The 27,356-nt window shown below is 41.1% G+C and overlaps 2 protein-coding genes across 5 annotated transcripts in view; one reads left to right on the top strand and one right to left on the bottom strand.

Moving 5' to 3' along the window:
- The window catches only part of CCND3 (cyclin D3), a 103,472-nt gene extending 93,030 nt beyond the window's left edge, over window positions 1-10,442 (bottom strand). The window contains exon 1 of the mRNA XM_089514625.1: window positions 10,375-10,442. Coding sequence (XP_089370751.1) covers window positions 10,375-10,419 — 45 coding nt within the window. The 5' untranslated portion in view covers window positions 10,420-10,442. The remainder of the gene's footprint in view (window positions 1-10,374) is intronic.
- A 2,908-nt stretch (window positions 10,443-13,350) lies between these two features.
- On the top strand, window positions 13,351-26,209 carry TAF8 (TATA-box binding protein associated factor 8). 4 transcript variants are annotated; one of them, XM_089514620.1, is made up of 8 exons: window positions 13,351-13,434; window positions 15,978-16,134; window positions 16,816-16,914; window positions 17,827-17,889; window positions 19,270-19,394; window positions 20,036-20,183; window positions 20,688-20,821; window positions 21,986-26,209. In XM_089514620.1, exons 1-8 carry the CDS (start codon window positions 13,363-13,365, stop codon window positions 22,127-22,129), a joined length of 942 nt encoding a protein of 313 aa, XP_089370746.1. In that variant the 5' UTR covers window positions 13,351-13,362; the 3' UTR covers window positions 22,130-26,209. The 4 variants fall into 4 exon arrangements, with proteins under 4 accessions (XP_089370746.1, XP_089370745.1, XP_089370748.1 ...); XM_089514619.1 differs by having other exon boundaries at window positions 20,688-20,830; XM_089514622.1 differs by lacking the exon at window positions 16,816-16,914 and having other exon boundaries at window positions 20,688-20,830.
- Window positions 26,210-27,356: the final 1,147 nt, after the last annotated feature.

The following is a 27,356-nucleotide window of genomic DNA, read 5'->3' as shown; positions in this document are numbered from 1 at the left end:
TAAACATACCCAGCTCTCTAAATATTTCCTCATAGGGCATGGTTTCCAGACCCTTCACCATTTTGGTTGCCCTCCTCTGGATACTTCTCAACATCCAGCTTCTCAACATCCGTTTTGAACTGTGTTTCCAGAACGGGACACAGTATTCTAGGGACATCAGAAAGTGGTAGAAACATTTGAAATCCACATGATATTACTATCTCCAAAAGGGAAAACAAATAACGTAAGAACATAATTTTAGATAGCTTAATCCACTATTTTACAAAATACTTTTTGTCTCAAAGTCATATCTGTTCAAACATCCACAGCTACTAAAGTTCAGTTCAACAAAAATACTGTCCCAGAAAACTGAATTTTGAAACTGTTAATCTTGGAAGTTTTGCTGGGATTCATGTGGGAATCAGTAGGATAAAATTAACAGGGACTAAAGAGATCAGGTTAAAAGAGAGGAGCAAAGGAAAAGTAAGAGAATGATTTGCTGTGGGGTGGATGAGAAATGGGATTGATTAAACATCCCGACCCACCCACACTACAATAGCACACACTAAGGGAATTTCAGGAATATTGCAGACATAGATGAGTAAACAAGAAGCAACTGATTAGTCTTTGTAAAATAAAGAGAACAGGGTAAAAGATAACCATAGTATAAACTTTAAATGAATCGAACTGCCAAATAATTTTTAAAATTAAGCAATTGACTCCCAGTTTAAGGGGGCAGTAGCTCCCTTAATCCTCAATAACAATACTGCCAGTCTGCACGGAATGCAACTGGTTCACAACAACACTACGTAGGCCTCATTCCCACTTACAGCTAAATTGGTGTGCGATCTGAATTAATGGATCGATTCAACAGTGGAGCGTGGTTCCCACTACATTTGCCCCGATCATATTTTTTTCCCTTTAAAATAATCCACTTGTGGTTCACATTCATGCATGAATCAATTCAAAATGGACTCTCTCCAGCTGGCCAAAGAGCAAATTTAAATAAATTCCGATCTGCATCTGGTTCACCCTTGCGGGGAATCGATTTATCAAAAAAGATATGGAAAAAAATCAGCATCAAAAAGACTCAGGTTAAATGTCTCTGGTGCATGGACCCCTTCACCGAATTGCTTCAGTGATTCGATTTAAATGGGAACCAGGATCATTTGAACTGGTTCAAACTGAATTGTGATCCAGTTTAAAAGGTAGTGAGAATGAGGTCGTAGATGTTTTATTCACCAAGTGAACAAAGGATGTCCATTTCAGATGAAGTGGCTGTGAAAGGAGCTACATCCTCAAACTTCTCACTGTATTAGCAGAGGAAATTCAGCTACATATTGTGCCAAACTTGGGAAGAAGGATTCCTTATCATCACTGCCTCCAACTCAGAGCATACACACACCCTGCAAATGCACCACCCTCCCTGTGGTTTCCTGAAGGCTTTGTAGTAGCTTTGCTGAAGATTGGTGTGAGAAAACCAAATGTGGTAAAGTGTGAAGATAAGTGGCCCCTTTTGGGGAAAAGGCAGAGATGTCAAAGAAGGTTGCTAACAGTGGAGTTATCGCTTTACAGCACCCTCTTTTTTGCAGAGCTTTCAGAAACCTATGCCACAGACTACTGCAGGGTTAGCTGCTTGCTTGTACATCCTCTTCATTTGTGACTGACACAGAGGATGTTTTAAAAATGTCTAATTTATTCTGCCTTTCATGTGTGTGTTTGTGAAGGAGTAGCTAAAGTAGAGAGGGGAAGAGGTACCTGTCACATTTGCCAGGCCTTGTTCTCTTTACTGCAGGTACAAGGCAGGATTCCACACCAGACAGAGCAATGGAATACAGTGGAAGTTAGAGGGACAGTCTCCCACCCATCCAATGTATCCCTCCAAACTAGCCCCTGGAGACTGAGACTGAGATATCTTCCAGGGCTCATATCTGAGTCACTCCAGTCTATAGCGCAGCAAGGGAAGGAACTTCAGTTGTGTTCTTGCTGTGATCCACAGCTGTGATCCACAGCATCACATTAAATTCAGGCCACAGTTTTGAATCTGTATGTAATAGATTGCACAAGCATGGAGCTTGCTTATCTTTTTGTAAGTACCCATTAATTATTTGTTGCAAGGATTGCAGTGTCTGTGATCTTCTAGGATGATGATTTCAGAGTTGTACTTTGCTCTATGTCCATGGTTCATAAAGTGTGTAGTCTTCCCCATCATACATACATGCACATGTTTGAAGGCTCTATACGTCTTTTTGAAATTCTATAATTGCCCACCCCCAATCAAAATTAGGTACAATTAAAAAGCAATGCCAGTTCTGTAATCACACCCTCCAACTTTTCCAATTTGGCAGGCACAATCTCAATTAATCCTCTGTCATCCCACTTTTTCAGCTGTTTTTAAAATGTCCTAGTTTCTCTCTCTTCCTTGCACTCTCCAGGGCTTGCTTCAGCTGTTGTCAACTAAATTCAAAGTGCAAAAATAGTTTGCATTCAATTAATTCAACAAGGGAGAGAGGAGAAGAGGAGGCGGAATCTATTCTGTAGACTCACAGAAAAGGAAAACAAATGCAGTCTCTCATTTGTTTGTGCTTCCTCATCAGTGCCTTTTGCCATTTCATCTACAGTACATTCTAATGTTTCTTGTCCATAGGTGTCCCAGTTTTCATCAATGAAGTGTTGAGCACAATGCTGTAACACTTTGCCTGCCTAGATTTAAACATCAAATTTACCCTCCAAATTTCACTACTGGTGATTAACCCCCACCAGCCCCCCCACAACAACTGTTATTTATTACAACTGCTATTTAATTTTCATACTCCAAACACACAAAGAGGCCATGTACACATACAAATCATGAAATAAGAAGCAAAAAGCTGGTAATGGGGAGGGAGGGTGACCAATGGAGCTCATTGGGTAGAAGGATGGTAGAGAACATGAAAAGCTAGAACAAGGGAGGAGATCCATCTAATCTGTGGTTTCCAGGTGCAGATTTAATATTATTTCAAACAGTCTTTCTGCCCCAAGGATGAGCAAATTTTCACCTTTCAGAGGCTACGAATCCTTGAGAGTAATACGGGGGCCATGTTTCAGAATTTGGCTCAGCCAGAAATAAAGTCAGGCAGTGCAATCTCTTCTCTTTTTCTCCTATCAACTTTGTCTCTTCTTTCTGAACCTTTCCTCCCCTTCTCTTCCTGCCCTGGCAGGGAGCTCAGAGAAAGAGACTGTCAGAGATCTTGAAGTGATTGCTTGTATGGGGCTTTTGAAATTATAGTCAGCCCTCTGTATCCACGGATTCCATATCCACAAATTCAAGCATCCGCAGCTTGAAAATATATATATTTAAAATATAAATTCCAAATACCAACCCTTGATTTTGCCATTTTATATAAGGGACACCATTTTACTATGCCATTGTATTTAATGGGACTTGAGTATCCATGAATTTTGGTATCCATGTGGGGTGCTGGAATCAAACCCCAGAAGACAAGGGCCCACTGTAGGTCAAAGGCCACACAGAATTAGGCTGGTGGCTAAATCCAGCTAAAGAGCTGCAGGTTGCCTACCTCTAGTCTATTCTTTGCCAAACTCCTGAGGGCAGATTGGCCACCCTGTAGCAGGTACCAGCAAAACAGACCCTATGCTCAGCCCCTGTATTTTTATTATATAGCCATGAAACACATGAAAATATTTTAATGACAATGAGGTGTCCTATATCATATTTAAGGTATTACAAACCACAGAGCATAGAAATCATATTTCTAAGCAGAGGGAGTATGTATGGATTCAAGTATCTATATCACAGGGGCAAAATGAGAATTGCAGTTCAGTAACAGCCAGATGGTTGCAGAATTCCTACCCTGGTTACATTTTTGTCACATTTACCAGTACTGCCAGTACCTGCCTGTACAGGTTCAATAAATTTTCCCCAAGCAGCTAAATGTTTTGTTTGTCTGCGTTTGTCAAAACATGACATCATTGTATAGCTCATAATGGCCAATAATACTTCTATGATCGACACATTTGTTACCATATCACTCTTTGTCTTCTAAATATATTCCACAAGTAACACTAATTTTCCTCATCTCAGCAATTGATTTGCTTCTTTGTTAAAAAAAATGGTAGAAGAACATATGAGAACGTTTCTTCACAAGTAGATGAGGTCACCCTTTGTAACCTTTAAATCCCAAAATATCTTGGCAAAAGAAAAGACAGGGCAGCAAAATCTGATTCATCAGACATGAAATAATCACAAAAGATCTTTAATGCTTCTCATCAATGGAGACTTGGGGCTTTCTCTAGAAGCTGTGGGTCTACATACTTGCTAGATGAGACATGAAGCTGTGACTCAGAACTTGAGCCTTGTTTTTCTAATATATTAGGAGTATTATTATACACTTGTATTTCCAGTGCACCTCAGCTACCCATCATTCAGTTGATGGTCTCAGCCTTCCTCAGTCTGATGCTTTCCAGACACAGAGTAGGCTTGATGGGAGTTGCAGCCCAATGAGTCTGGCAGCCAATAGGCTGGGGAAAGCTGATTTTTCCAAATAATGAAACACATTAAATACCTTAGAACTGAGAAGCCAATAGATGAGTGAGGTCAGAGTGGGGACAGTTACTTTTAAAAGGCAATTCATTGCATAACTTGATATAATACTTTCCCGCAATAACTCATTGCTATCAACACAGCAGATTTTTTTCTGCGCAGCTTGTTACTTTATTCATTGCTTTTAGTTCATTAAAAAAAAAAACCATCTGAATAGCCCTCAGAATGAAAAAAAAACCCCAACCTCCTCAAAATGCCACAAGAAAACATTTGTCTCTTCCTAAAAGTAATGAGAACAAATAAAGAGTAAATGCTGCTTCTTACGTGATTTTTCGTACTGTACTACATTGGCTAGCGTCAGTTTACTAATTGTACATTGCTGTGTGTGTGTATGCATGTAATACTGACTAGCCTGATCATGTTAAGTAATAAATAGATACCCGGCCACCAAAAGTAAAGCCTAACTTGCTTACCCCGATTCCTGCTGTAGCCATTGTTTATTTGTTTTGCCTATTATTTTGAGTTATGTTTTAAATTGTAAGTTGTTTAATAGTATTTTAGGGAGGATGGGATTGTGAGATTTGGGAATGTATGTTTTAATCTTGTAAACCACCCTGGTTGTGTTGCACAGAGGGGCGGGATAATAATGGCCTGTTACAGGCCGCCCAAAAGGGGTGGTCTTGGGCCGCTGCCGGTTGCAGCGCGGAGGAGCCGCAGCAGCCAAACCGCGCGACTCCTCCGCGCTGCAAAAAAGGAGTGCAGAAATCGCACTCCTTCCGGCAACCCGGAAGAGCCGCCGCAAGTGCCAAAGCGCGCACTCGCGACGGCTCTTCCGGGTTTAGACATCCGGACACTGCACGTCCATTACGTCAAGATGGCCACGCCCATCTGTATAGGGCGCCGCCATCTTGCCGTACAGAATACGCGCGAGGGGCAAGGCGCATCTGGAAGCACCGCCCCTCGCGCGTATTCCTGGTGCAACGACGGCGCCGCTTAGGCCCGTCTGTAAGGTGCCAATAATAATATATTTGAAAATATTATTGATTCACTTGCAGATGGCAAAAGCAGAACCCCTGATGGAGAATTCAAAGCCAACCTGATATGTGTAATATGCCTTCAAGTTGCCTGTCCACTTATCACGACCCCATTAATTTCATAGGATTTTTTTTAAGCAAAGAAGACTCAGAGATGGTTTTGCCTGTTCCTTCCCTCAGAACTATAAGCCTACAGCATCTGATATTCGTTGGCAGTCTCCCCTCCAGTACTAACCAAGGCTGACCCTGCTTAGCATCCAAAATCAGACAGGATCTGGTGCCTTTAGTTTATTTAGGCTATCAGCCTGATATATTTTGTACCAAAATATGAATAAAGAGCTACTTTACTGGTTAAAGTCTGCCCCCTAATGGCAAAGACATATTTAAAGTTTGAGAAAGAAAGAAAACTACCTATTTATATGAGCAAGCAAGGCTTCTTTCAGATGGAATAAATGTGTTGAGAGGCTGTGGTAGCTGTTGCTGTAGTTCTCATATGTATATTTTTTAAAATGCTAAAATGTCATATTTGTAGACTTTGAGTATTTGGGGGCAATTCCCAGCATGAGCTGCAAGATTATACTTTCAAGTTGGTTTCTTTTTCATTCTGAGGTATATTGGAACAATATATACCATTAAATTTTTCTCCCGTGAAAAAGGAGGAGTGACTGTACAAACATTGTTTCTTCAGTTACCTCTTCTCTCAGCCTGTCCAATGAAAGAAAACAAGAGCAGCAGAGCAGCACCAACTTGCCAACCAAGACCCAGCAAAGCACACAAAGCATAAATTAAAGGTAAAGGTTTCCCCTTTGACAAGGTTGTCAAGTCAAGTCATGTCCAACTGTAGGGGGCAGTATTCATCTCCATTGCAAAGCCGAAGAGGCAGTATTGTCAAAGACGACTTGATGATCATCTAGCCATCATGACTATATGGAACATTGTTATTTTCCTGCTGAAGTGGTACCAGTCTATCTACTTGCACTTTTACATGCTTTTGAACTGCTAGTTTGACAGAACCTGGGACTAATAACGGTAGCTCACTCTGTCATGTGGTACTTGGGCCTCGAACTGCCAACTTGCCAATCTTATAATCATCAGAGTTAGTGACTTAATCGCTGAGCCACCACGTCCCTCACAAAGCCTAAGCAGGGTCCCAAATTTGAAAGCTCCTTCTTGACACCACGTCTCCTCTAATGCTACATGCTCTAACTCCTTGCTCCAGTCACTCACTCTGTCCAAAAATGTTGCAGCCCTGATCCATAGAAGTAATGTCCTGTGCCGAAACCCCTCAAGAGTTTCCCAATCGCCACTGCCAACACCAGTGAAATATGCATCTAAGGGACTGAGCTCATGCTGGCTTGTAAAGAGCAGGAGATGCCATCACATGAAATCCATTGTGGTTTTAAGAGACCCTAAAAAGAAATTTCAAGCAACCCTCATCCCCACCATGGTCCTAAAGGCTGCTGGTTCCCCTTGTCTTTCTTGCACAACAGTACTTTGACTGAAGGCCCCCCTGCTGCCCCTTGTCCCTCACCATCACCTTGCTGCCTGCTCTTCCCCTCACCACTCCCCTGGATCTTTCCAGTGCCTCTGGATGGGGTATACCATCCACTTTGGGAATCACTGCTTTAGACTAAAATCCAGAATAAGTTTACCACCAGCTTCCACTGGTGCCCATAACCAACGCATGGAAGGATCCTAACCAACTGCAAGCATTGATAATACTGTGAATAATAGGACATTCTGCATTACTCACTAGCTTTCTTAGGATAACGTGTAAAACAACAGTAACAAGAATAGTCCTATCTATGTAGGCTAAGGCTGTAGCTTTGGCCTTCTAGACCAGAAATTTAGCACAGCTGCAGTTTTTCATATATATTTTTATCTAGCCCAGAAAACCCACAGAAAACTATGGATGCTGGTTGTGAAAGCCTTCAACTTCACAAAGCTTATTTTAAAACTGAGATATAACAAACAAGGAAGCTGTTATTAACCACTAAGAGCAGAGGACATGGTCAGGAGGACCCAACCACAGTTAAAAGGCACTGTATTACAATTACAATTGTAAGGGAAAATATGAAAGAAAGGAAGCAAATGGGTGGTTCATTTACAGATTCATGATTCTGGTGGTGGTATTTCCACATGCTCAAAATGAAAATCACGATGATAGACACCTGAGACAGAAAAGTTAGTAGGTCATTAAGAGGGGTTTTTTTTAAATAAAAAAGTTCCTCTGGCACCATCACAGAACAGGGTACTATAACTCTATGGGTGTATCTACGCTGCAATATTAAAGCAGTTTGACACTACTTTAACTACCATAACTCTATTCTACAGAATTCTGGGATTTTTAGTTTGGTGGGGTGGCATAGCTCTCTGCCAGATAGACTAAATACCTCACCAAACTATAAATCTCAGGATTCCATACAATGAAACCATGACAGCTAAAGTGGTGTCAAACTGCTTTAATTCTGCAGTGTGTATACACTGTTTGTCACATTACTCACCAGTCCAAATCAGTGCTACCAAAATCCAACAATGCTTGGTAGCTTCCATGGCAGTACAAATTAATCTGTTCTGGGTTATAGTATGAACTTTTGTGGAACCATCCAGGGCACTGTACCTATTTCGGAGAATGGGTTGAGCATTCTTGATAGCTTCTTTACAACTGGCTAAAGCCGGAACTGGATTCCCTATCCCACAGACATAAAAGCCAGGCACTACTGCCAAAATCCATCTCAAAATTTCTGCTGTTTAACAATAAAATAAATGATTGAAAACCACTTTTAAATATTTTTTTAGCCATCATGTGCTTTTCAGTTCAGTTCCAGAAAGATACATCTAAAAAAGATACATATTTTACCAAGTATGATGCTGCCAAGCAGGTGACCAGATCTGATCCCTGTAATAGTATGTTATAGACAGAAAGCAAAGGGTTTCATGTCACATTTTCATAGGAACTGATTTTACAGTACAAAATGGTAAATGCATATTCACTGTCACTCTGAAAATGGTGCTCATATATTTAAATTATGGCTCTGGCCTGCAGTGTCTGTCTGTCTGTCAATTTATCTATGTTATATCATTTCTCAGCCTGCCAGGGCTCCTAAGACAATGTATTACAAATAGAAACAGATAAAAGAAGTAATATAATGAGAAGACAGGACTCACTGGATAAAACAATAATGCTTAGTAAGGTAAAATGCAGTAGGAAATGAGGAAAACTGCATTACAGGTGGATGGACTCAGTCAAGGAAGGGACTGAGCAGGACTATTGATAACAGGGAGATGGCATCACTAGGGTTGGTGTCACCTGGTGTGATAACTGATGTTGTCACCACCATCCCATTGACCTCCTCCCATGCCACATCCATACAGAGTTTTTAGTAATTTTTTTGGTACTAATTTACACATAAATCATAATTCTCACATATCACTGAATGTAATGGTAACAGCTATGACATAAACAACTAGCAAAATTAAAATACTTTTAAATTACAGCATCATATACACACAGAATAAATGTATTCACATATACCTAGTTTTAAGTGGTTAAAGTAAAAATCTGGTAAAATGTGATGTTTTTAAAGAAAATAAAAAATAATTCTTTTTTTTCAAATTTAAATTTGGAAATTTGAAATTTTATTTGTTTTAAAAAACTGGGGCATCTCCTTTCTAATCCCACTGAGCCTCATCCTGTTCACACCATCTCTTCACCATTTTAAAGAGATATAGGTGAATGCCACAGCCTGTTTTTGCCAAAATACATATGTTTCAGGAGCAGTGGTGTCACCCCCCATAGATCACCTGGTGCACTTTGGATCCCCTGCACCCCCTAAAGATGCCCCCATAAAACAATCAGAAGAGTCATCCTGACTTTAAGGATTAAGATTGTATGAAACAGTATAGTCTTGACTCCCTTCTGTTAGCTCAAGAGGGTTGGGGTCAGGCTGATGTCTGGGGAGAGAAATTCATAGTTGTTGTGCCACTACAGAGAAAGCCTTGCTATATGTACCTACTGATCTAGCCTCCCACAGTGGTGAGACATGCAATAGGACCTACTTCAATGATCTCAAATTTCTAGGCAGAACTTTGTGTGTGAGTGCATTTGAAAACACAAGCTATACTTGCTGGAATTGCTTCTACACAACTAGCAAAGGTGAAAGAGCCCTGCCCTCATTTTTATGCACATATGCATGCTTTGAACAACAGAAGCCACTACAAGACTAGCAAAATCATATTTCACAAAAGCCAGAGGAGCAATACTATGTGAGAAATTAAAACTGTAAGGTAAATCTAAGAGGCGTATGTGAATTAATAAGTATTCTTCTTTACATCTAAATCAAGTTAATGGTGGGTTAGTATCATATTTAGGAATCACTCAGTACAAAGCACATATACACAAACATCTGCTGACTGACATGATCCATGTATCCGATGAAGTGGGATTTTCCACAAAAGCTGATGCCAAATAAAACCCGACAGTCTATAAGGTGCCAGAATAGTCATTGCTATTGTTTTTGTTACAACAAACATTTAGCCCTGCGCACCTGGACATTTTTTGCAATGGGTCTCTTAAATACAAATAATTCTGGATCCAACCACATAAAAATAATATTTAATCCAGGACCAATTTGTAGTCAAATCTGTATTTATATTTTTCCTGTGAAGTGTTCAAATGACTGTATAAATCCCATGGAAATTCTACAGAAAAATATCCATGCATGTATTTCAAGAACCTTTGCATGCTAGGAGCTGTTCTCTCAGGACAAGAACTCATTTTTGCTATTTACTATGTAAGAAAATAAAGTCGCTTCCTACCTCATTGCTGACGATCAAGCAGCTCAATTCTTTGATGATACACATTTTAAAACAACAAACAACACAATGTAGTGTTTTCTGACCTCTAATTTCTTTTACTTAATGGTGCTTTACACATGCACCCCAACTGGAAAGCCAGTATTGCTGAAATCGGTGCTGCGCTTTAAATCAACACAGCACGAAGACCTTTTATTTCCAGCCTTCTGGTGGTTGTTTACATTTCTGTACTTCAACATTGTGACTGGTTGGAACAATACTTTATGTCACATGTATTGTACTTGAACAGGAAATGGGGAGCAGAGGGGCTGTAAGAGATGGGTTTCCTGTTCTCCAGCCTGTAAAACACACATGCACACACACACAGTTTTGATCCTCAACAAGAATCACAACCTTAAAAAGGAAAGTGAAATGGAAGAAAACACAAGTTATCAGCAGCTCTGAAAAACAAAAGAAACACTGCAGTTTCCCAGATGCTCTAACGACCCAGCAAAGAGGCTGAGGCTATTTATTTTGCCACATTTAAAAGTGGTTGAAAACATTACAAATCTGTTGTAGAGATTCCTAAGGAGTGAGGCTGTCATCGGGCTGATGTAGATATATTATCAGATTGCCAGCAATGGATCGTAGAGAAAACACGGCACAGGGGATGAATGGATGAAAAACACAGAAGGTGTAAAGAGTATCTTTAGTAGTTTTGATGCTAAATTGTGTAGACTACGTCCAAACCTAAAGCGGCATTACAAAACTTTCAAAACAAAAACAAATGTCGAGTCTAGATTTAGGACCTTATCACACTAAGCGAATCTCGTGCAGAAACAGGATTTTAAAAGTAGACAAAACCCGCAAATGTGGGATGCTTTTCAGACGTGTGACGTCGAAGGTTTTCATGGCTGGCATCCATAGTTTTGTGTGGCGTTTTCATGCTGAGTTTATTCCTGATGTTTCACCTGTATTTGTGTCTGGCATCTTCAGAGAATTTTCCAGATGTGTTTGTGCCAAGAGGAGCAATAACGCAAAAATAAAGCGAATGGAAAGTTGACAAAAACGAAACCTTTTTACATTTGGGAAGTTTCTAAAAGTAAAAAGGTGTTTTTGTCAACTTTCCGTTTGCGTTATTGATGTTTGGAAGAAACGTTGCCTGAAAAACATCCTGCATTTGCCTTTTTTTTCCTACTTTTAAATCCTGTTTCTGTGTGGGATTTGTCTAGCGTGACAAGGTTCTTTGATTCAGTAATCAAAACAGTGACGTCTATTGGCACGAGTGACACTGCATCTGCCATATGGGCAAATGGTTCATAAACAGCCAGTGGTATCATTCTAAGGCACAATGGTAGATGTCTTGTTGGTGTCTCCCATAGTTGTATGCATGTGTCACTGGAGTTTATCACACGGGAGGAATTTCTGTTAATTTCGAATGAAAAGAAAGTGGGGCCAGAACGCATTCACATGAATTCACTAGTTTGGTGAATTTACGTGAATTCAAATTGCATTCGAACTGACTTCCCATTGCCCGAAAACAGCTTGCCATTGCCCGAAATTGCGTGTGATCACCTCTCATGCAATAACATGAAACCCCATGATTGCGTTTGGACTGACTTCCCATTGCCCAAAATTGCGTGTGGTAGTCTATCACACAACAATGTGAAACCCCATGATTGCATTCAGGTTGCCATTGGATTATACTTCCAATTTCCCTTGTTTGATAAACTCCTATCACCACCCAGAGCCCTAGCCATGCTAGCTGGGGGGGGGGGGGGGGAGTGGTGGTCTGGGAGTTGTAGTTTTTTTCTGCTTCCCTCTTCTTTGTTGACATGTTTGTTGGCTTGTTAGTTTGCATGGCACAGCCTTATGACAGAAGAGCCATGAGTTAAGTTGTGGAAGGGTTGTGGAGTTTATCACATGGGGGGAAAATTGGGGGTTTAAATTGCCACTATCTCGGGAAAGTCGCGCATTTGCGGGAAGATTTTCACCCACATCGCGATTGAAGAGGACTTATCCCAGGAATAAACAGCAACAAATCATTCATGGGATTTCAAGGGAATAACCAGCAAGAAATCATTTGGACTTCAGTGAATTTCATGGGGAATCAATAAAAATATGAAGACACTGTTGTTGTTAAATGTTACAACAAATATTTGCAGAACCTTGAAGACTAATAGATTTCTTTGTGGTATATGCTTTTGAAGGCAAGATCCTTTTTCATCATGTGCGGGAAGTGTATATAACATGTTGCCCTGATGGTTTTTGAGCTTTACTGGTCCAAAACACACTGCTGTCATAATCCAGTCTGAGACCACTTTAACTGCCCTGGCTCAATGCTAGGGAATTCTAGGAACTGTAGTCTTGTGAGACGTTTAGCCTTCTCTGTCAGAGAAAGCTCTGGTGCCACAATAAACTACAATTCCCAGAATTCCCTAGCGCTGAGCCAGTGCAGTTAAAGTGGTCTCAAACCGGATTATTAAAGCAGTGTGTGCTTTGTTTCTCTTTTGCAATCTATTATCTGCTGGCACCCTTCTTTATACATCCACTCTCTCACACTCATGAGGTTGACACTAAAATAATGGGATGCATAGCTCTTATCTACAAAAGTTTATGCAATGCACACCTAAAACCTATAAAACCCTGTAGAAATAAAGCAGTTTGACACCACTTTAACTGCCATGGCTCCCTCCTACAGGAGCCAGGGATTTGTGAGGTACCTGCACACTTGGCAGAGATGGCCCTGTAAAACTACAAATCCCAGGATTCCATAGAATCATTAAAGTGATATCAAAAACTGCGTTATTTCTACAGTCTAGACGACGCACCCCCTGAGTTTAGCATCCCAAGCTCTAATTTTTATTTTGTTTTCACAGAAACACGGATACTGCTAGAGGTGTTTGTTATTTATTTATTTATTTATTTATTCATTCACTCTTCTCCCCCATCGCCACGCCTTTCCTCAGGGAACTACAAGTCCCACAAGTCTCTTCGCTGCCGCCGCCGCGCATGCGCGCACGACCCTCGCATGGACCCAAGATGGCCGACACAGGGACCGGCGGCTTTAGCAGCTCAGGGACGGTAAGGCTGGCCTCCGAGAGAACGGTTGCCTTTATGAATTTTGGGGGCGGGGCGAATAGCTCTCGGGGGGGCAGTTTGGAACGGCGCGAGCCCGCGAGGGAAAGGGAAGCCTCGTTTCCGATTGGAGGCGTGAGGGAAGCAGGCGGCTCCTGATTGGTCGAGCTCCTTTGGTTCTGACTGGTTGGGGGCAGGTGCCGGTCACTTGGTGTGAGGGTGGTTTTGGAACGTTGGTGCTCCAGTGGCGTAGAGGTTCTAGCGCTGGGCTGAGACTCCTCCGACGTCGCGGGTTCGAATCCCAGCTGGCCATGATGATGATGTTTATTTATATTCCGCCTTTCTCTTAAAACTGGGACTCAGGGCGGCTTACAACATTAAAAAAAAAGCAGTATCATTAAAACATACAAAAAATAGTACATTAAAACAACGTAAAACAAATTGCATGTTAAAATATCAAATACAGTTTTAAAAGATTAAAAAGAAAATAATTGCCCTGGAGCCCATTGGGTGACCTTGGGCAAGTAAGTCACACTCTCTCAGCCCCAGAGGGCGACAAAGGCAAAAGCCACCTCTGAAGAACTTTAAAAAGAAAACCCCATGATGAGGTGGCTTTGAGTTGGAAATGAATTGAAGGCACACAACAATTTTGGGGTGTGGGTTCAAATTAGGAGGCTCTCTGGCTGGGCTGGAGGCAGCTTTTCCCCCTCTCTGCACTTGGAAGGTAATGGACCTGGCTGGATTGCTGATGGGAAGCCCTGGTGAACATCTTGCGGGCCCTGGATGTTTGTTTGTTTGTTTGCTTATGGATGTTGGACTGCAACTCCCATCATCCTCCACATCCAGTGGCAGAGCTGGCCATGCTGAGACAGGGATTGAAGTTTGCAGCATCTGGAATGCCACCTACTTCTAACATCATGAGCACAAACACGGAGGAGGCAGCCTCAGAAAATGTCCTCCATATCCACGGATTTTTTAAATCCACAGATTAAAGCATCCACGATTTGGAAACATTTTTAAAATATCTACATTTCAAAAAGCAAACCTTGATTTTGCCATTCTCTCTAGGAATCTCTAGGTCCTCCAGTGCAACTCTATGGTCAACATCTGCCAGAGCTTGAATATAGAATTGTGTTGGAGGACCTACACATGCCCAGATAAGTGTTTTTTCTAGGAATCTTTATAGCCTCCAGTGCAACTGTGGTCAACATCCGCGCGCTGGACGTTGAACACAGAATAGCATTTGAGGACCTACAAATGCCTAGATAAACGTTCTCTCTAGGAATCCCTAGGTCCTTCAACATGGTCAACTTCCAGCAGAGTTGCACTGGAGGACCTAGAGATTCCTAGAGAGAATATAATCAAAGCTGTGAATATTTATTTTTACATTCTAAGACAGTGATGAACAATAGTGGCAGTCCAGATGCCGTTGGACTGCAGCTTCCATTATCCATCACCATCACTTGTTCCTGCTAAGGCTGATAGGCATTTCAGTCGAACAACTGGAGGGTGTCAATTTCTCCACCCTTCCAGAGGGACAAATGCATTGTTTTTACCCACAACAGGGACCTTTAAACTACTCAGTTATAGTTATGTGATTTCACTTGAACTTCCATGATTGCATCCTGTGGGATCATGTGATCTGTAGTTTGTTGAAGTACTACAGCTCTCTGGCTGAGAATTCTAATTCCTCTCCCTAAACTGCAAACCCCAGGATTCCATAGGATGAGATCAGAGGAAGACCTCTGTGGAAACCATGAGAGAGTTACTCCAGAGCTGTGAATATTATCCCCAAACGAGTAATAAAGGCTTACATTAGAAAGTGGATTCGTAGTGTGAAAGTGCCTTCTAACTGATAGTACAGTCAGTCCTCTGTATCCATGGATTTTACACGCATGGATTCAACGATCCATGGCTTGAATATATATATATATATATATATATATATATATTCCAAAAAAGCAAACCTTAATTTTGCCATTTTATATAAGGGACAACATTTTGCTACCCATTGTATATAATGGGACTTGACCATCCACAGATTTTGTTATCCATGGAGCTCCTAGAATCATATTGCTGGAAGAGACCCCAAGGGTCATCCAGTCCAACCCCCTTCCATTCAGGAACTCTCAATCAAAGCATACCTGACAGATGGCCATCCAGCCTGGAGCAGCAGAAAACAAGCTAGTTCCCTCCTCAATATGACATCCTTTGAAATATTTAAACCCCAATGGATACTGAGGGTCCACTGTAGATGAAGTCCAAAACATCTAGAAGACACCAGATTGGGGAAGGTTGCTCTAAAAATCTGCTAGCTCCTTAAGAAGAGAACAGAAAACTATTTTTCTTCTTTTTTGTACTGTGTTATGTTTGCAGTTGGGGGAGTTGCATTGAATTGTGATAGCTGGTATCTTGTGTCTTCCTTTTGGTTAACAACCGTGCTAGCTGTTTTATTCTGCAACTGAAAGATAGTTGGTGGGAGTGGGGAGCATCTGAAAGGCTATCCGTCATCTGTCATCTGCTTTTTTGGTTGGGTTCTTTTTCAATAGCGGTCCGGTGGCAAACACTCTACAACTCCTGCAGATAATTATTATTTGGCTCGGAGAAGGACCCTCCAGGTAGTGGTCAGCTCACTGCTGACAGAGGCTGGCTTTGAGAGTGCTGAGAAGGCTGCTGTGGAAACCATGACAGAGATGCTCCAGAGCTGTGAGTACCCCAAATGGGTAACAATGACTATGCAATTTCCCCCAGTTTAAACACATCAGTCTTTTAAATACCAGTACCCCACAAGTCAATAACAGACATTTCCAGTTTCTGTACCATGAACAGACCCCAGTGGGGCCTCTGCTTCTTCAGGAGACACTTCAGCAGTGACTGTTTTTCAGTACTTTGGGCAGACCACAGAACTCTAAATAGTATGACAGGTAAAGAATATGACAGGAAAGCACCTGCACCATGTCATGGGAAGCCTACCTGGTAAATTAATATGGGGTGTGTGTGTGTATGTGTGTGTGTGTGTGTATTTGAGTATAGAATGGAGATTCTTTGGCTGGGTTCACCTAATGCTAAACCAAGATTTGTTTTAACCATTGTTTTTTCCTCAAGCCAGAATCTTAGATCCAAGCAAAATAATCATAGTTTTTTCCAAGTCAATTCCTACTTTATCTTTACTCCATTTCCTTTGCCAGTACATAAGTGGTATCCCAACTGACAGTAGTAAAGGGCTGAGTTGCCGGTATATTTGTAGGTTTGGGATTTTTAGTTTTGGTTGGGATGGAGAATACTTGAGTCTGTTGCTAGTGGACTTTGGAAAGAAGGCTTTTTTGGCCTAGGGAATGAAGGATGCATATTTCATATCTCAGTTCTGTAGTGATCTTTGCTTTGCAGATATTTCAGAAATAGGGAGGAGTGCCAAGTCTTTCTGTGAACATACTGCAAGGACTCAGCCAACCCTTTCAGATATTGTCGTCACCTTAGTTGAAATGGGTGAGTGCCTGGAGAAGTTGTTTTGTTGGGAGGGGGAAGGAAGAGGATTATATAACCCTTGTAAAAGAGTGGATATCGCTACTCCTGCAGAGGGAGTACAATTGAGTTCTTTAAAATGGATGATAGGTCTATTGACTTGGAGCATGAGGATGGACCACTATAAGATCTTCTAAAAGGCTAACAAAATCATATTGCTTCCCCTCTACCTGTAGATTTTTAATGATCTGTTTTTTAATTTGTTGTAAGCTGCTTTGTGTCTCAAATTGGGGGAAAGGCAGGATAGAAAATAATGATGACGATGATCTTTCATCTAGAAGAAAAGATATAAAGAAATCCTATAACACTTTTGAGACTAAGTGTGAAAAAGAAATTCATAGTATAAGCTTGTTGTGTACTACAGACCTCTTCACTTACATCTGATGAAGTGGACTGGAGTCCATGCAAGTTTATGTTTAAATTTATATCTATCTCTAAGGTGCTATAAGATTCTATTATATATATTTTTATGCTGAAACACATTTCAAGCAGCAAAACAATGAAGCTGCAAAGTAGAATTAAAACAATCCTCTTCACTATATCTTTAAAATCATCCAGAAGGAAATTCTTTTCACTCACTTTTCTTCCTTGCTCTAGATAAGATTGCTTAATTTGGAGTTTAAGCAGTATAAAGCACTCTCACACACATTGTCATCAGCACATATACTTGCATATTTATTTCAGTGTACCTCACTGATTTACATTCCTGCTCAGATTTTTTTTTAGAAACAGAGGAAAGGGCACATATTAAAGGGCTGTTTGCCCACCCCATCCACTGCCATGATTAGCTAGTGTAGTAGGGCTTCACCATTAGATGCATTACAAATATTTTGTGTGCTGGCTTGCTAGAACTATTCTTCTTTTTGTGTGTTACAGGCTTTAATGTAGATACACTCCCTGCATATGCCAAACGGTCCCAACGGATGGTGATCACTGCACGTATGTGAGCTTTTGTCTGCTGAGGGGTGGGCAACAGTGATGAGTTTAGGGGCTAGTTTTCTGTCCCTGGGACTTTGGGGACTACATGGTCTGCTAGATAGCAAACACCCTAAAGCAATTAGTTTTGAATGTTATGCCATGCAAGGCTCCCTGCAACGTATTAAAAAGGTGAATTCCCACTCCTGGAAACGTTTTACTATTTGTGAAGGTCCCTGAAGAAGATAGTTTGGCAAGTCTGAAAGGGTTGAGTCCCCCAAGAACAGGTTTGATGAGTGCATGTAGCCCTTAGGCCATATTTTGCTCACCTGAGTATAGTTTTTAGTTTTGGCATCTTCCTGTAGTATCATGAATTTGGCCAAGGGGAAAAGTATTTATGTAGCCTTCAGTGAAAGGCTTGAACATTCTGTTAAGATGCATTCAAATTTAGTCCTGTTAGGATATAGTCCACTGTATAGCCATCCAGACTTAATTTATCTCAGTAAGGGCTTCTACAGATGGGAGGCCTGCAGCTGCCCCTTTTTGTCCCAGATCATTGCCACGGCAATCACACCCACCACAGCGATCTGGCCTCCCCAGGATGCAAAAAGAAGCCGCCATTAGCTGGTTTCTTGTGCCCCGGAAAAGGCGTCACAGGCGCACTGGAGCACCATGATGATGGCCCTTCTGTCCAGTGATGGTGGCCGGGTGGCGAAAGTAGGGCTTGGAGTGTGTGCACACTCAGCCCAACCTGAAGCCTACTGCGCACACAGACCAACACAAAGTGCCAGTCTGTATTGCCTCTAAGCCAATTTTTGTAAAATACTGTGTATGAGAAGTTGTATGGTTCATATTTTAATTGTTTGTGGTATTATTTAGTACCCAAAGCATTACAGAGTGTATTATCATTTGTTGCCACCAGGGAGGACAGAAGTATATATAACGTGGGATACATGGCTGCTGCTAAAAGCAATACCTCTGTGTCAGGTTCTCCCCTATCCTTTTCCTTTGGAAAGCGTAGCTTCATTTAACACACACTCTAAATTCATTGTGCAATAGCAATAGTAAGTAAATTTCTATACCACTTATCAGTGCACTTAAGCATTCCCTAAGGTGATCCTATGCATTACAGAAATGAGGGAGAGAATTCAACATGGAGAAATATTTGCTGTTATAACCTTGTATCTCATCTTCTCTGTGATTTTGTCTTTATATTACAACATTGATCAGTGTTAACATATTTTCATAGTTGTTTCTTTTATGTTATGCTGGGTAAGGGATGCCTATTTTCATTCTGCTTGCCTAAATGGATTCAACTCTATGCTGAATTGACCAGAGCCACTGGATTGTTCCTCTGTTAAATTAGGCTGATATCCATGTGAGTATTTCTGTTTCTTATGGCAGCACCTGTGACAAATCAGCCTGTGACTCCCAAAGCGCTGACGGCTGGACAGAACAAGCCTCATCCATCCCACATACCTGGCCACTTCCCAGAATTCCCAGACCCTCATACTTACATCAAAACACCAGTAAGTAAGCCTGTCTTGGATCTGGTCCCTGTGAAACAGAAATTGGCTGGAACTTGAACAATGAAATTCTCATCTGGGGGACTGTTCAGACCAGCCCTTTGGGCCGGCGTTGGGGCATAGCATCTCCATGAAACATGCCCCGGCTCTGCACCTAGGGTGGCATGATGCCGTGCACTGCACTGCATGGCACACAGCATCATCAGCATCATCATCATCATTATTATTATTAAACTTTATTTATAGAGCGCTGTAGGCAACGCAGCACCGAAGGAACACCACCAAGCCACGGCAACGTGGCTATCACGCCCTTTGCAGGGTGCAAAAAGGAGCTTTTTATGACCAGATCGGAGCCATGGTTTGCGGTTACCATGGCCCCGATCTGGCTGAAACAGGGGCTGTCTGTATAGCTCCTGGGTTATTGAGTTATTTTCAAACTTTTAGAATGACCCTAGTGGTTGGATCCCATTGAGGGGGTTCTTTCCAGTTATTTCTGAAATGTGTCTAGAATAAGAGGGTTTGGTTGATGATTGGATGAATGTAAGCTTAACTGGACTCAAATGGCTTGCTGGATTGCTTCCCTGAATAATATAAGTCTGAAATCCATGTACTGCCATTGTTGCCTCCTTCTCCTTGCCTTACAGACATACCGGGAGCCTGTATTGGATTATCAGATCCTTCGAGAAAAAGCTGCTTCCCAAAGACGTGATGTTGAAAGGGCTTTGACCCGATTCATGGCAAAGACAGGAGAGACACAGAGCCTTTTCAAGGATGATGTCAGCACCTTCCCTTGTAAGAGTTGTCTAAATTGCAGTTAGTCAGGTAGTAGAGCCTGTTGGTTCAGTTGCGTAGATCACAAAAATTTGTTTGTCACAGAGGTGCCATTTAATCATGAAATTAGTATTAGTATTAACAATGTATATCCCCTTTTCTCACAAGATTGGTTTTATGCCCCACTCAAGCTTTCTGTTCCCATAGTAGAAGAATTTTCTTCAAATTAGTTACATGAGCATTAAACCTAGTGTGTTGTGTGGCATAGCCTTGGCCCCACTAGTATATTTTAAAATACGTATGTATCTGTCAGGTAGTGACATCTTTAGATGTAGCTTGTTGCAACCAGTTGGCATATGGAGACTTATAGTAAACCTCTTCCTGGGCCTTGAAGGCAGCATTATAGGAAATAATCTGGGACTTTCTTTAAGTTATTTTCCTCCTATGCTTCACCCATTTTAGTGTGAACACTGAAGGGATGAATCTTTGCATCTTATATATGACTTCTTTCTTCTTTATCTCCAGTGATAGCTGCCAGGCCTTTTGCAATACCTTATCTGACCGCTCTGCTTCCTTCTGAATTGGAGATGCAGCAGATGGATGAGACAGATTCATCTGAGCAAGATGATCAGACTGACACAGAGAACCTCCCCCTGCACGTGAGCACGGTAGAGCCATAGGGATTCTGATTGATTTGGTGTGATGTTGGGTCCAGTGTCTGGGGAATTCCTCAATAAACAGCACCAGAAGCATAAATTATGCTTTGTGCCTTGGAGATAGTGGGCAAATAATGCTGGCAGAATATGTAGGGCATTTTCATGGTAATTTTGGACAGGACTGTCAGAAAACAAGCTGGTTTCTCCCTGAAAAATATGCTTTCCCCACTTTTGTAAAGTTTTTGCACCCAAAGGTATGCAGAACTTGACAAGCGAGGGTAGTGTCTGAGGGGACAGGAGAGGATGAATCATGTTCTTCATTACTGAGGCAACTAGGTCCATGCTCTCTCACTTTGATCCAGTGATTCATGATTGCTGTTTGGCATAGGTTGTGGATGCAGATGTGCCTCATGTATGTTCTGCACCAATTTGTCACACATGGGCCAAGAGCTGGATTAGGACATACATAGGGCCGGCAGTGTAGCACTGGTGGGCCATAAAATGCCCAGCAAAAGGGGAAGCTTTGTTCTGATTGCCTTGACAACAGGAATGTAGTTTTCCTTCCCCACTCCCAGCATTCATTGTAAGAGCAGTGAAACGGCTTTGTTTACCCTCAGTGACATTATCCTATAATTGAACCTGCTTGGTTGAATGATTCAGTGACACATCATATTCCCTGCATCAAAGATGAGAATTGTTTCGCCCTCCATATTTGGCTATGTTGGCTAGGGCTGGTGACAGTTGCAGTTCAACAATATCTGGAGACCAAGACACCCTTGCTTCAACTAAAGATTTCAGAACCCTTTCAAGTACAATTAAAAACAAGAGATGTGAAATCAATAGGATTAAGGGAACAGTGGTAGCAAAGAAGCCCCAAATACATGAAAAAGTACAAGGTGGTTTATCTTTTGTGGACCTTGTTCTCTCTTGTTTCCCATGAAAAAACATCACAGCAGGTCTCCTAACCACATTGAAAAGCAAACTTCATGTAAATTCAGTTCAGTACTATACTTTCAGAATCTATTCTGTTAGCCAGCAGAGGGCATCTCATTCATAGCTAGTGTTGTTTGCTGCTCTAGCTCCTGCATGTCCTGTCCCTCAAAATTTTTTGTGTATGGTGATTCTTGTGTGTTTCAAGCATAATTAATTTCTTTTCTTACCTGTCAGGATGACTCGGGTGCTGAAAAAGAGAATGCATCAGTCTTACAGCACAATACCTCCCTTTCTGGCAGCCGAAATGGAGAGGAGAATTTGATAGACAATCCCTACCTCCGTCCGGTGAAGAAACCCAAGATCCGTAGGAAGAAGTGAATTGTAGCAAATTGATGTGGTGGAATCAGAGGAAGCCTTTGGCCATCTAGGGCCCCTGTGCTGTTAAAATGTGGCATAAGAAAGGCAGTTGGTTGAGGGCCTATGGGAAAGTGATCTCCCACTTGGTCTTCTCCTCAGCAGTTTGTGATAACTTGAGGCAAAGGCTAAAACGCTGACATAAAAGTGCTGAGAGTCATTTAGAGTGAACTCTTTATCTCTCTGCTCCTGAAAACACTGTGCAGAAGCTTGAAATACTGGCAGCATCTCTTCATTTTCAGGTGGACCTTCTGCTTGAGGATTACAGTAAAGGAGCATAAATTGCAAAATTCTCACTTACATTTTGCGAGGTCTTCGGGAACATCAGAAAAATCATCACTCCTTTCCTGTCTTTAGTTATTGTGTTGAGGTACAGGCCATAACTAACATACGACTTATTTGGATGAGAAATTATTACCGTTGACATCTGGATATCTTCTGCGGTGCCTTTTCAAAACTGAAATTGTTAAGAACTAAACAGTTTGCAAATTCTCCAAGTCTCTGTGTGCTTGGAATTGAGTTTTGGTCAGGTCTCAGCTCTGATGTTAGGACAGCTGAGGAAAAAAAATCAGCAATAACGTCTAAGTCAGAAGTTGCAACAGGTTTGCTAGCTGCAGGTCTTGAAAGCTAATTCTACAAGATTTCCAGTTCTTAACGTGCATTTATAGTTCAGTATTTTTTATCTTTACCTGGCCAAGAGATACTTCTTTTGAATCTTACCATTGCACCTTATGGCTCAAAGTCCTAGGGGTGGAACAGATGGGCACGAAAGACCGGCTTGAATCTGCTCCAGCCAGAAGTGGGTCGGAAATCCGCTGTCCACATTGCCTTTTCCCAAGGCGGGCCATAAACACAGGGGATAACTGGTGTTGCTAGGAGTCGGACGATCTTGGCTCCCTTTTGTTCTGGTCCAAAGGACTGGAGCATGGCTTTGATGTGGCTTCTGGCTGCTTTGGAGACGTGTGTCATTTAAACAGTATGTCTCTAAAGCAGCTGGAAGCTGCTTCATTTGACCCGTCTGTTTGGGCCCTTACACTTCAGTTTTCCATAACTATAGCAGTCGTATTTCTACCTGTTTCTTGTCTTAAAGTCTTGTTTTCAAAGGCTCTAGTCCTGTTAGCGGTATGAGGCAGAAAAAAGAATCCTGTCAAGAAAAACTTCAAGTATGTCCCATGGTTGGTATATCATCTGTTCAAGATATAAATTGTCTTTATTGAAAGTGGAAAACATGTTATTGAAATGCTACACCTGCCTCAGTTAGGGGTAGAAGGGCAAGAGTTGCAGAAAGTACCTTTTAACTACTTAAAAATAACTGTGGGCCTGAACAGACAGGCCAAAATAAAGCTGCTTCGGGTCACTTTGGAGGTATGCTATTTAAATGATGCATTTGTCATAAGCGGCTGGAAGCCGCTCCAAAACCATGCTCCAGTCCTAAGGACTGGAGCGCAGCTTTGTCGCAGCTTCTGGCCTCTTAAGATGCGTGTGTCATTTAAACAGCATACCTCCAAAGTGACGCGAAGCAGCTTTCTTTTGGCCTATCTGTTCGGACCCTGTGTCTGCAATTTAATTGAAAAGCTTAAGTGCCATTATTACCTCATTCCTGCGGTTTGAAAAATGGTCTCATGATGTCAGCCCAATTCAGAACATCTAGACAAAACAAGTATTTGAAAACAGCTCGTTTATCTAGCTTCTGAGTTATTGACTGCTAGTCCTTGTAATCCAGTTAATGTCTTCTGTTATGTCTCTGCTGAAACATTAGATATGCATTCAGCTAGGAAAACTCCCATTATTTCTATCTTACTGTTTTCCCATGTAAAGTAAAGTTAATTAAAAATTTATTCATTATTTCGTTTTCTCTTTAAAGCTGAGCAGTGTGGCATAAAACCTGATTAAAATTTAGGTCTTGCATAAATGCACTTCTGTAGTGGTAGTCAAAAAAATCACTGTCTCTAATATGTTTAAGCTATGAAGAGGTTGTCTGAAAGCTTTTTAGAGAGAAAAATCAAATGCTTGTAAAAAGTTAAAAATTCAAGCCAGCAGAAGCTGCTGTTTCCAGCTTCCTAATAAACAGATTCTTTATTTTGCTCAGAGAAGCTATTGATTTTAAGATGTACCACAAAGGTGCCTATTACATGGCTATTATGACACTCTCCCAAAATACTGATAGAGAAGGAAAAGGCAACATCATTTTTAGTTCATTGCATTTCGGAATAAAGTTGTAGATCAGTTGGATCTGGAAGAAAACCAAAGTAGCATAATTGCCTAAAGAAAAATTAGTTCGGGTATCATGTATTTATCCTCCAAACTTTCACGGTACCTCTTCCCTTCTATGCCAGTTCTGTGTATTTTTCCTAGAAAGAGTTTGTGATGATATTTGAATTGGACAACCAATTCTGTTTGGAAGCAATACTAGTTACAACTACCCAGTGTTTAGAAGAAATTGCTTGGAAAAATAGCTGGTTTGTGCTAGATTGGCTCTTGTGGCTACTTAACTCTTTTCTGTTAGGTGTTAGATTCTATTCTTGCTGTGAAAACTCAAGTTATCATTGAGCTGGTTTAGCTACAACAGTACTAATATAATTAGTTTGTTAGTCTCCAAGATGTGATGCTGAACATTAACTACAAAATGTGCCATGTAACATGAGTTGTGCCATGAGTATCTAGTTTCATAAGGACCATTTGGGAAATAATTTTATCCCATTTAGTATCCGATCATGGTTTGCCTACAATACCCCCTAGTAAAAGTGTAAACTATGTAATTTTCTGCACAGTGCTACATCTAATGTCTGTCTTGATCAAAGCACAGAAAAGCTGGTTTGATTGTATTGTTCTTTTATCTTTTTGATTTATCCCAGATAACTAATCTGGTAACAGAATTCCATTGGCTTCAGTTCTCTTCCTTTTTCACCTATTCCTCTACCAGTTCCCTAAGATAATTTCTTGCTCTTTCAGCTCACTAAAAGTCTCACATTAGAAAGTAAATAGTGTATTTTAAATGTGCCGATTTGCCCCAGAGGATCCTTAGTACTACCCATTATTTAAGAGATCATCTTAACTGATGTGAAAAGGAGCTGATTTGTGCTGGGCATAACTGGGCATTTGTCTGCTTCTTGTGGAAAGGAAATATTCACCCAGTGCCCTTCTAGTAGTCTTATCAGGATACATGATAGGCCAAAGTGGAAGTAACATGATGTCATTTCCTGCTTGGGAAACTTTGGTTTTGAGATGGGCAACTTTGCAGGAATAAAAGCTGCTTTTGGGCCATTATTGCATCAGGGACTTCATGACCATAAACTTAGTAGCTGTCATTGATTTTTAGCAGCCTCTACCAAAGTTTTTAGAGTTTCTGGGATTATTGTTGAATTTTGTGACAATTGCAGCTGCTTTCTGGTTCAGGAGGCGCCAGAATATACTACCACCCTATAGATAGCTGCTATAGAGGGGTTTCCCCTTCTGGAAGAGGAAAGATGGAAAAAATAGGGCTCTGGTGGTGAGAAATGAAGGCAGATGAGAATCTCAAAAATGTGTGGGGTGGAGGCAAATGTTGCTTACCCTATTTTAGATTCTAATTTCTTATTCAGGAAAGCATTTGCTGAGAACTGGTTAATGTAGAGGGTTTGTAAATTTATAAACATTTTTGTTGAAAGTATTGTAAAAGCCTGAGAATTAATAAGCAGAATTTCCATTTGCTATAGCCCCTGAGAGCATGAATTAGATTCAGAGATTTCTGCAGTGTCCCTCACTATGCCTTTGATACTTGGAGTTGGTAATATCATTTCTTCTGTTGGAATGCTTTTTACTGTTAAAAGAAAAAAATTGTTGCAGATGTTGGAAGTACCAACTGAATCATTTAGCTTTGTCAGTCATGCAGAGGTACATGTATAGACAATGTAAATACAAACAGTTGTATATTTATACAGTTATATATTTTTGGTCACTGGCTAGACTTTTTAGCAATTTTATTAAATGGTAGCCCAATACAAAAAATAGTGGAAATAGCTTATTTTTTCAGTTCAAAATAAAATGGTGCTTGCACAAGCCAAATTGAGTCCCCCCTCCATTTTATATGAATGTGATCTATTATTGGAATCAGCCAAGAACATTCTGTGGCTTATGGCTGGACTGTTGAAGGAGAGACAAGCCAGAGTGATACATTTGAACATCATAAAGGACAACAATGGATACAACTGCTGCTGTTTAGCAGGAACCTTGCTTATTCTGACATGAAACCAAGCTAATGCTTTCTATGACTGAGTGACAGATGGAGCAAAAGCAATATTGCCTAAAAGGTGATAATGGAAGAGTGCTTTAGAAATAGCAACCTCGTCATTTTAGGTACCTGTATGGCTCTCTGCTTTGGTAACATGAGGAGCGATCCCAGGGTATTAGGAGGTGGAGCTCACTGCTTACATTTTCATTGGAGGTGTTCATTTCCCCATGAAAAGATTAATTACACTGAGATCTTTGAGGCCTTGGTCAACCATGATAGAGCGTACTATCCACATCAAAAGTGATAAGGCCTCCATGTACACTTATGTAACCATTTGGTTGGCTTGTCTCGCTTTCAAGCCAGAAAGGACAGTTTTCACCTACTTTGGGGAAAGGGAACAAGAACCTACCTTGCTTGGCAAGTCATTTTAATCAAAGATGAGAGTAGTGGCTTCTGGGTCTGGGAACAATTGTTGTTAGTGTAGCTGATTCAAAATAAAAGTACAGAAATGATTGCTTTATAGCAAATGTGAGAATGTCCATTGGTTCTGATGCTCAGATTACCCTCCCAGTGCAAGGTTGCAGTTGAGCTGATGTCACAAGTACCTTGGCCTGCCATACACTCTTACTGCCAACTACGTCTCATCCTACACATCCATTTCCCTTCTTAGTTGAAAAAATTGATTTCAGTGCATCTTTTAGCCCACTAAGTTATCCTGAGACCCCACCTCCTCAGATCTCTTCAAATTCCAAAGGCTTTTCTTTGGCAAAAGAACCACCCAACATTTGCCTTTAAAAGCCATCTAGAAGAAGTGCTTGCCTTCTAACCCTCCCTCAGGCTGAAAATGAGCCCCCAAACCCTTTTGGGGCTGATTTTCATCTCAAAATCAGTAGATTTAGCAAGATTTAAGTGCAAAAACTGTCCTCCATCACAGCTCTATCTGCAAAGAGGTACTAAAAATAAGGCAGGGGAACAGTCAGA

The sequence above is a fragment of the Sceloporus occidentalis genome, unplaced genomic scaffold (assembly GCF_023333645.1).
Source record: "Sceloporus occidentalis isolate IW3139 unplaced genomic scaffold, rSceOcc1.0.p SCAF_3, whole genome shotgun sequence".
Taxonomy (NCBI): domain Eukaryota; kingdom Metazoa; phylum Chordata; class Lepidosauria; order Squamata; family Phrynosomatidae; genus Sceloporus; species Sceloporus occidentalis.
The sequence above is the reverse complement of the archived record's forward strand: the minus strand, read 5'-3'. Positions and strand labels throughout refer to the sequence as shown.

Bases quoted from the DNA above. Each gene is read 5' to 3' on its own strand.
- TAF8 (XM_089514619.1), top strand. From the start codon at position 13,363: ATGCGCGCACGACCCTCGCATGGACCCAAGATGGCCGACACAGGGACC. The intron at 16,135-16,815 runs GTGAGTACCCCA...TTTGCTTTGCAG, and splicing joins GACAGAGATGCTCCAGAGCT to ATATTTCAGAAATAGGGAGG. The intron at 19,395-20,035 runs GTAAGTAAGCCT...CTTGCCTTACAG, and splicing joins ATACTTACATCAAAACACCA to ACATACCGGGAGCCTGTATT.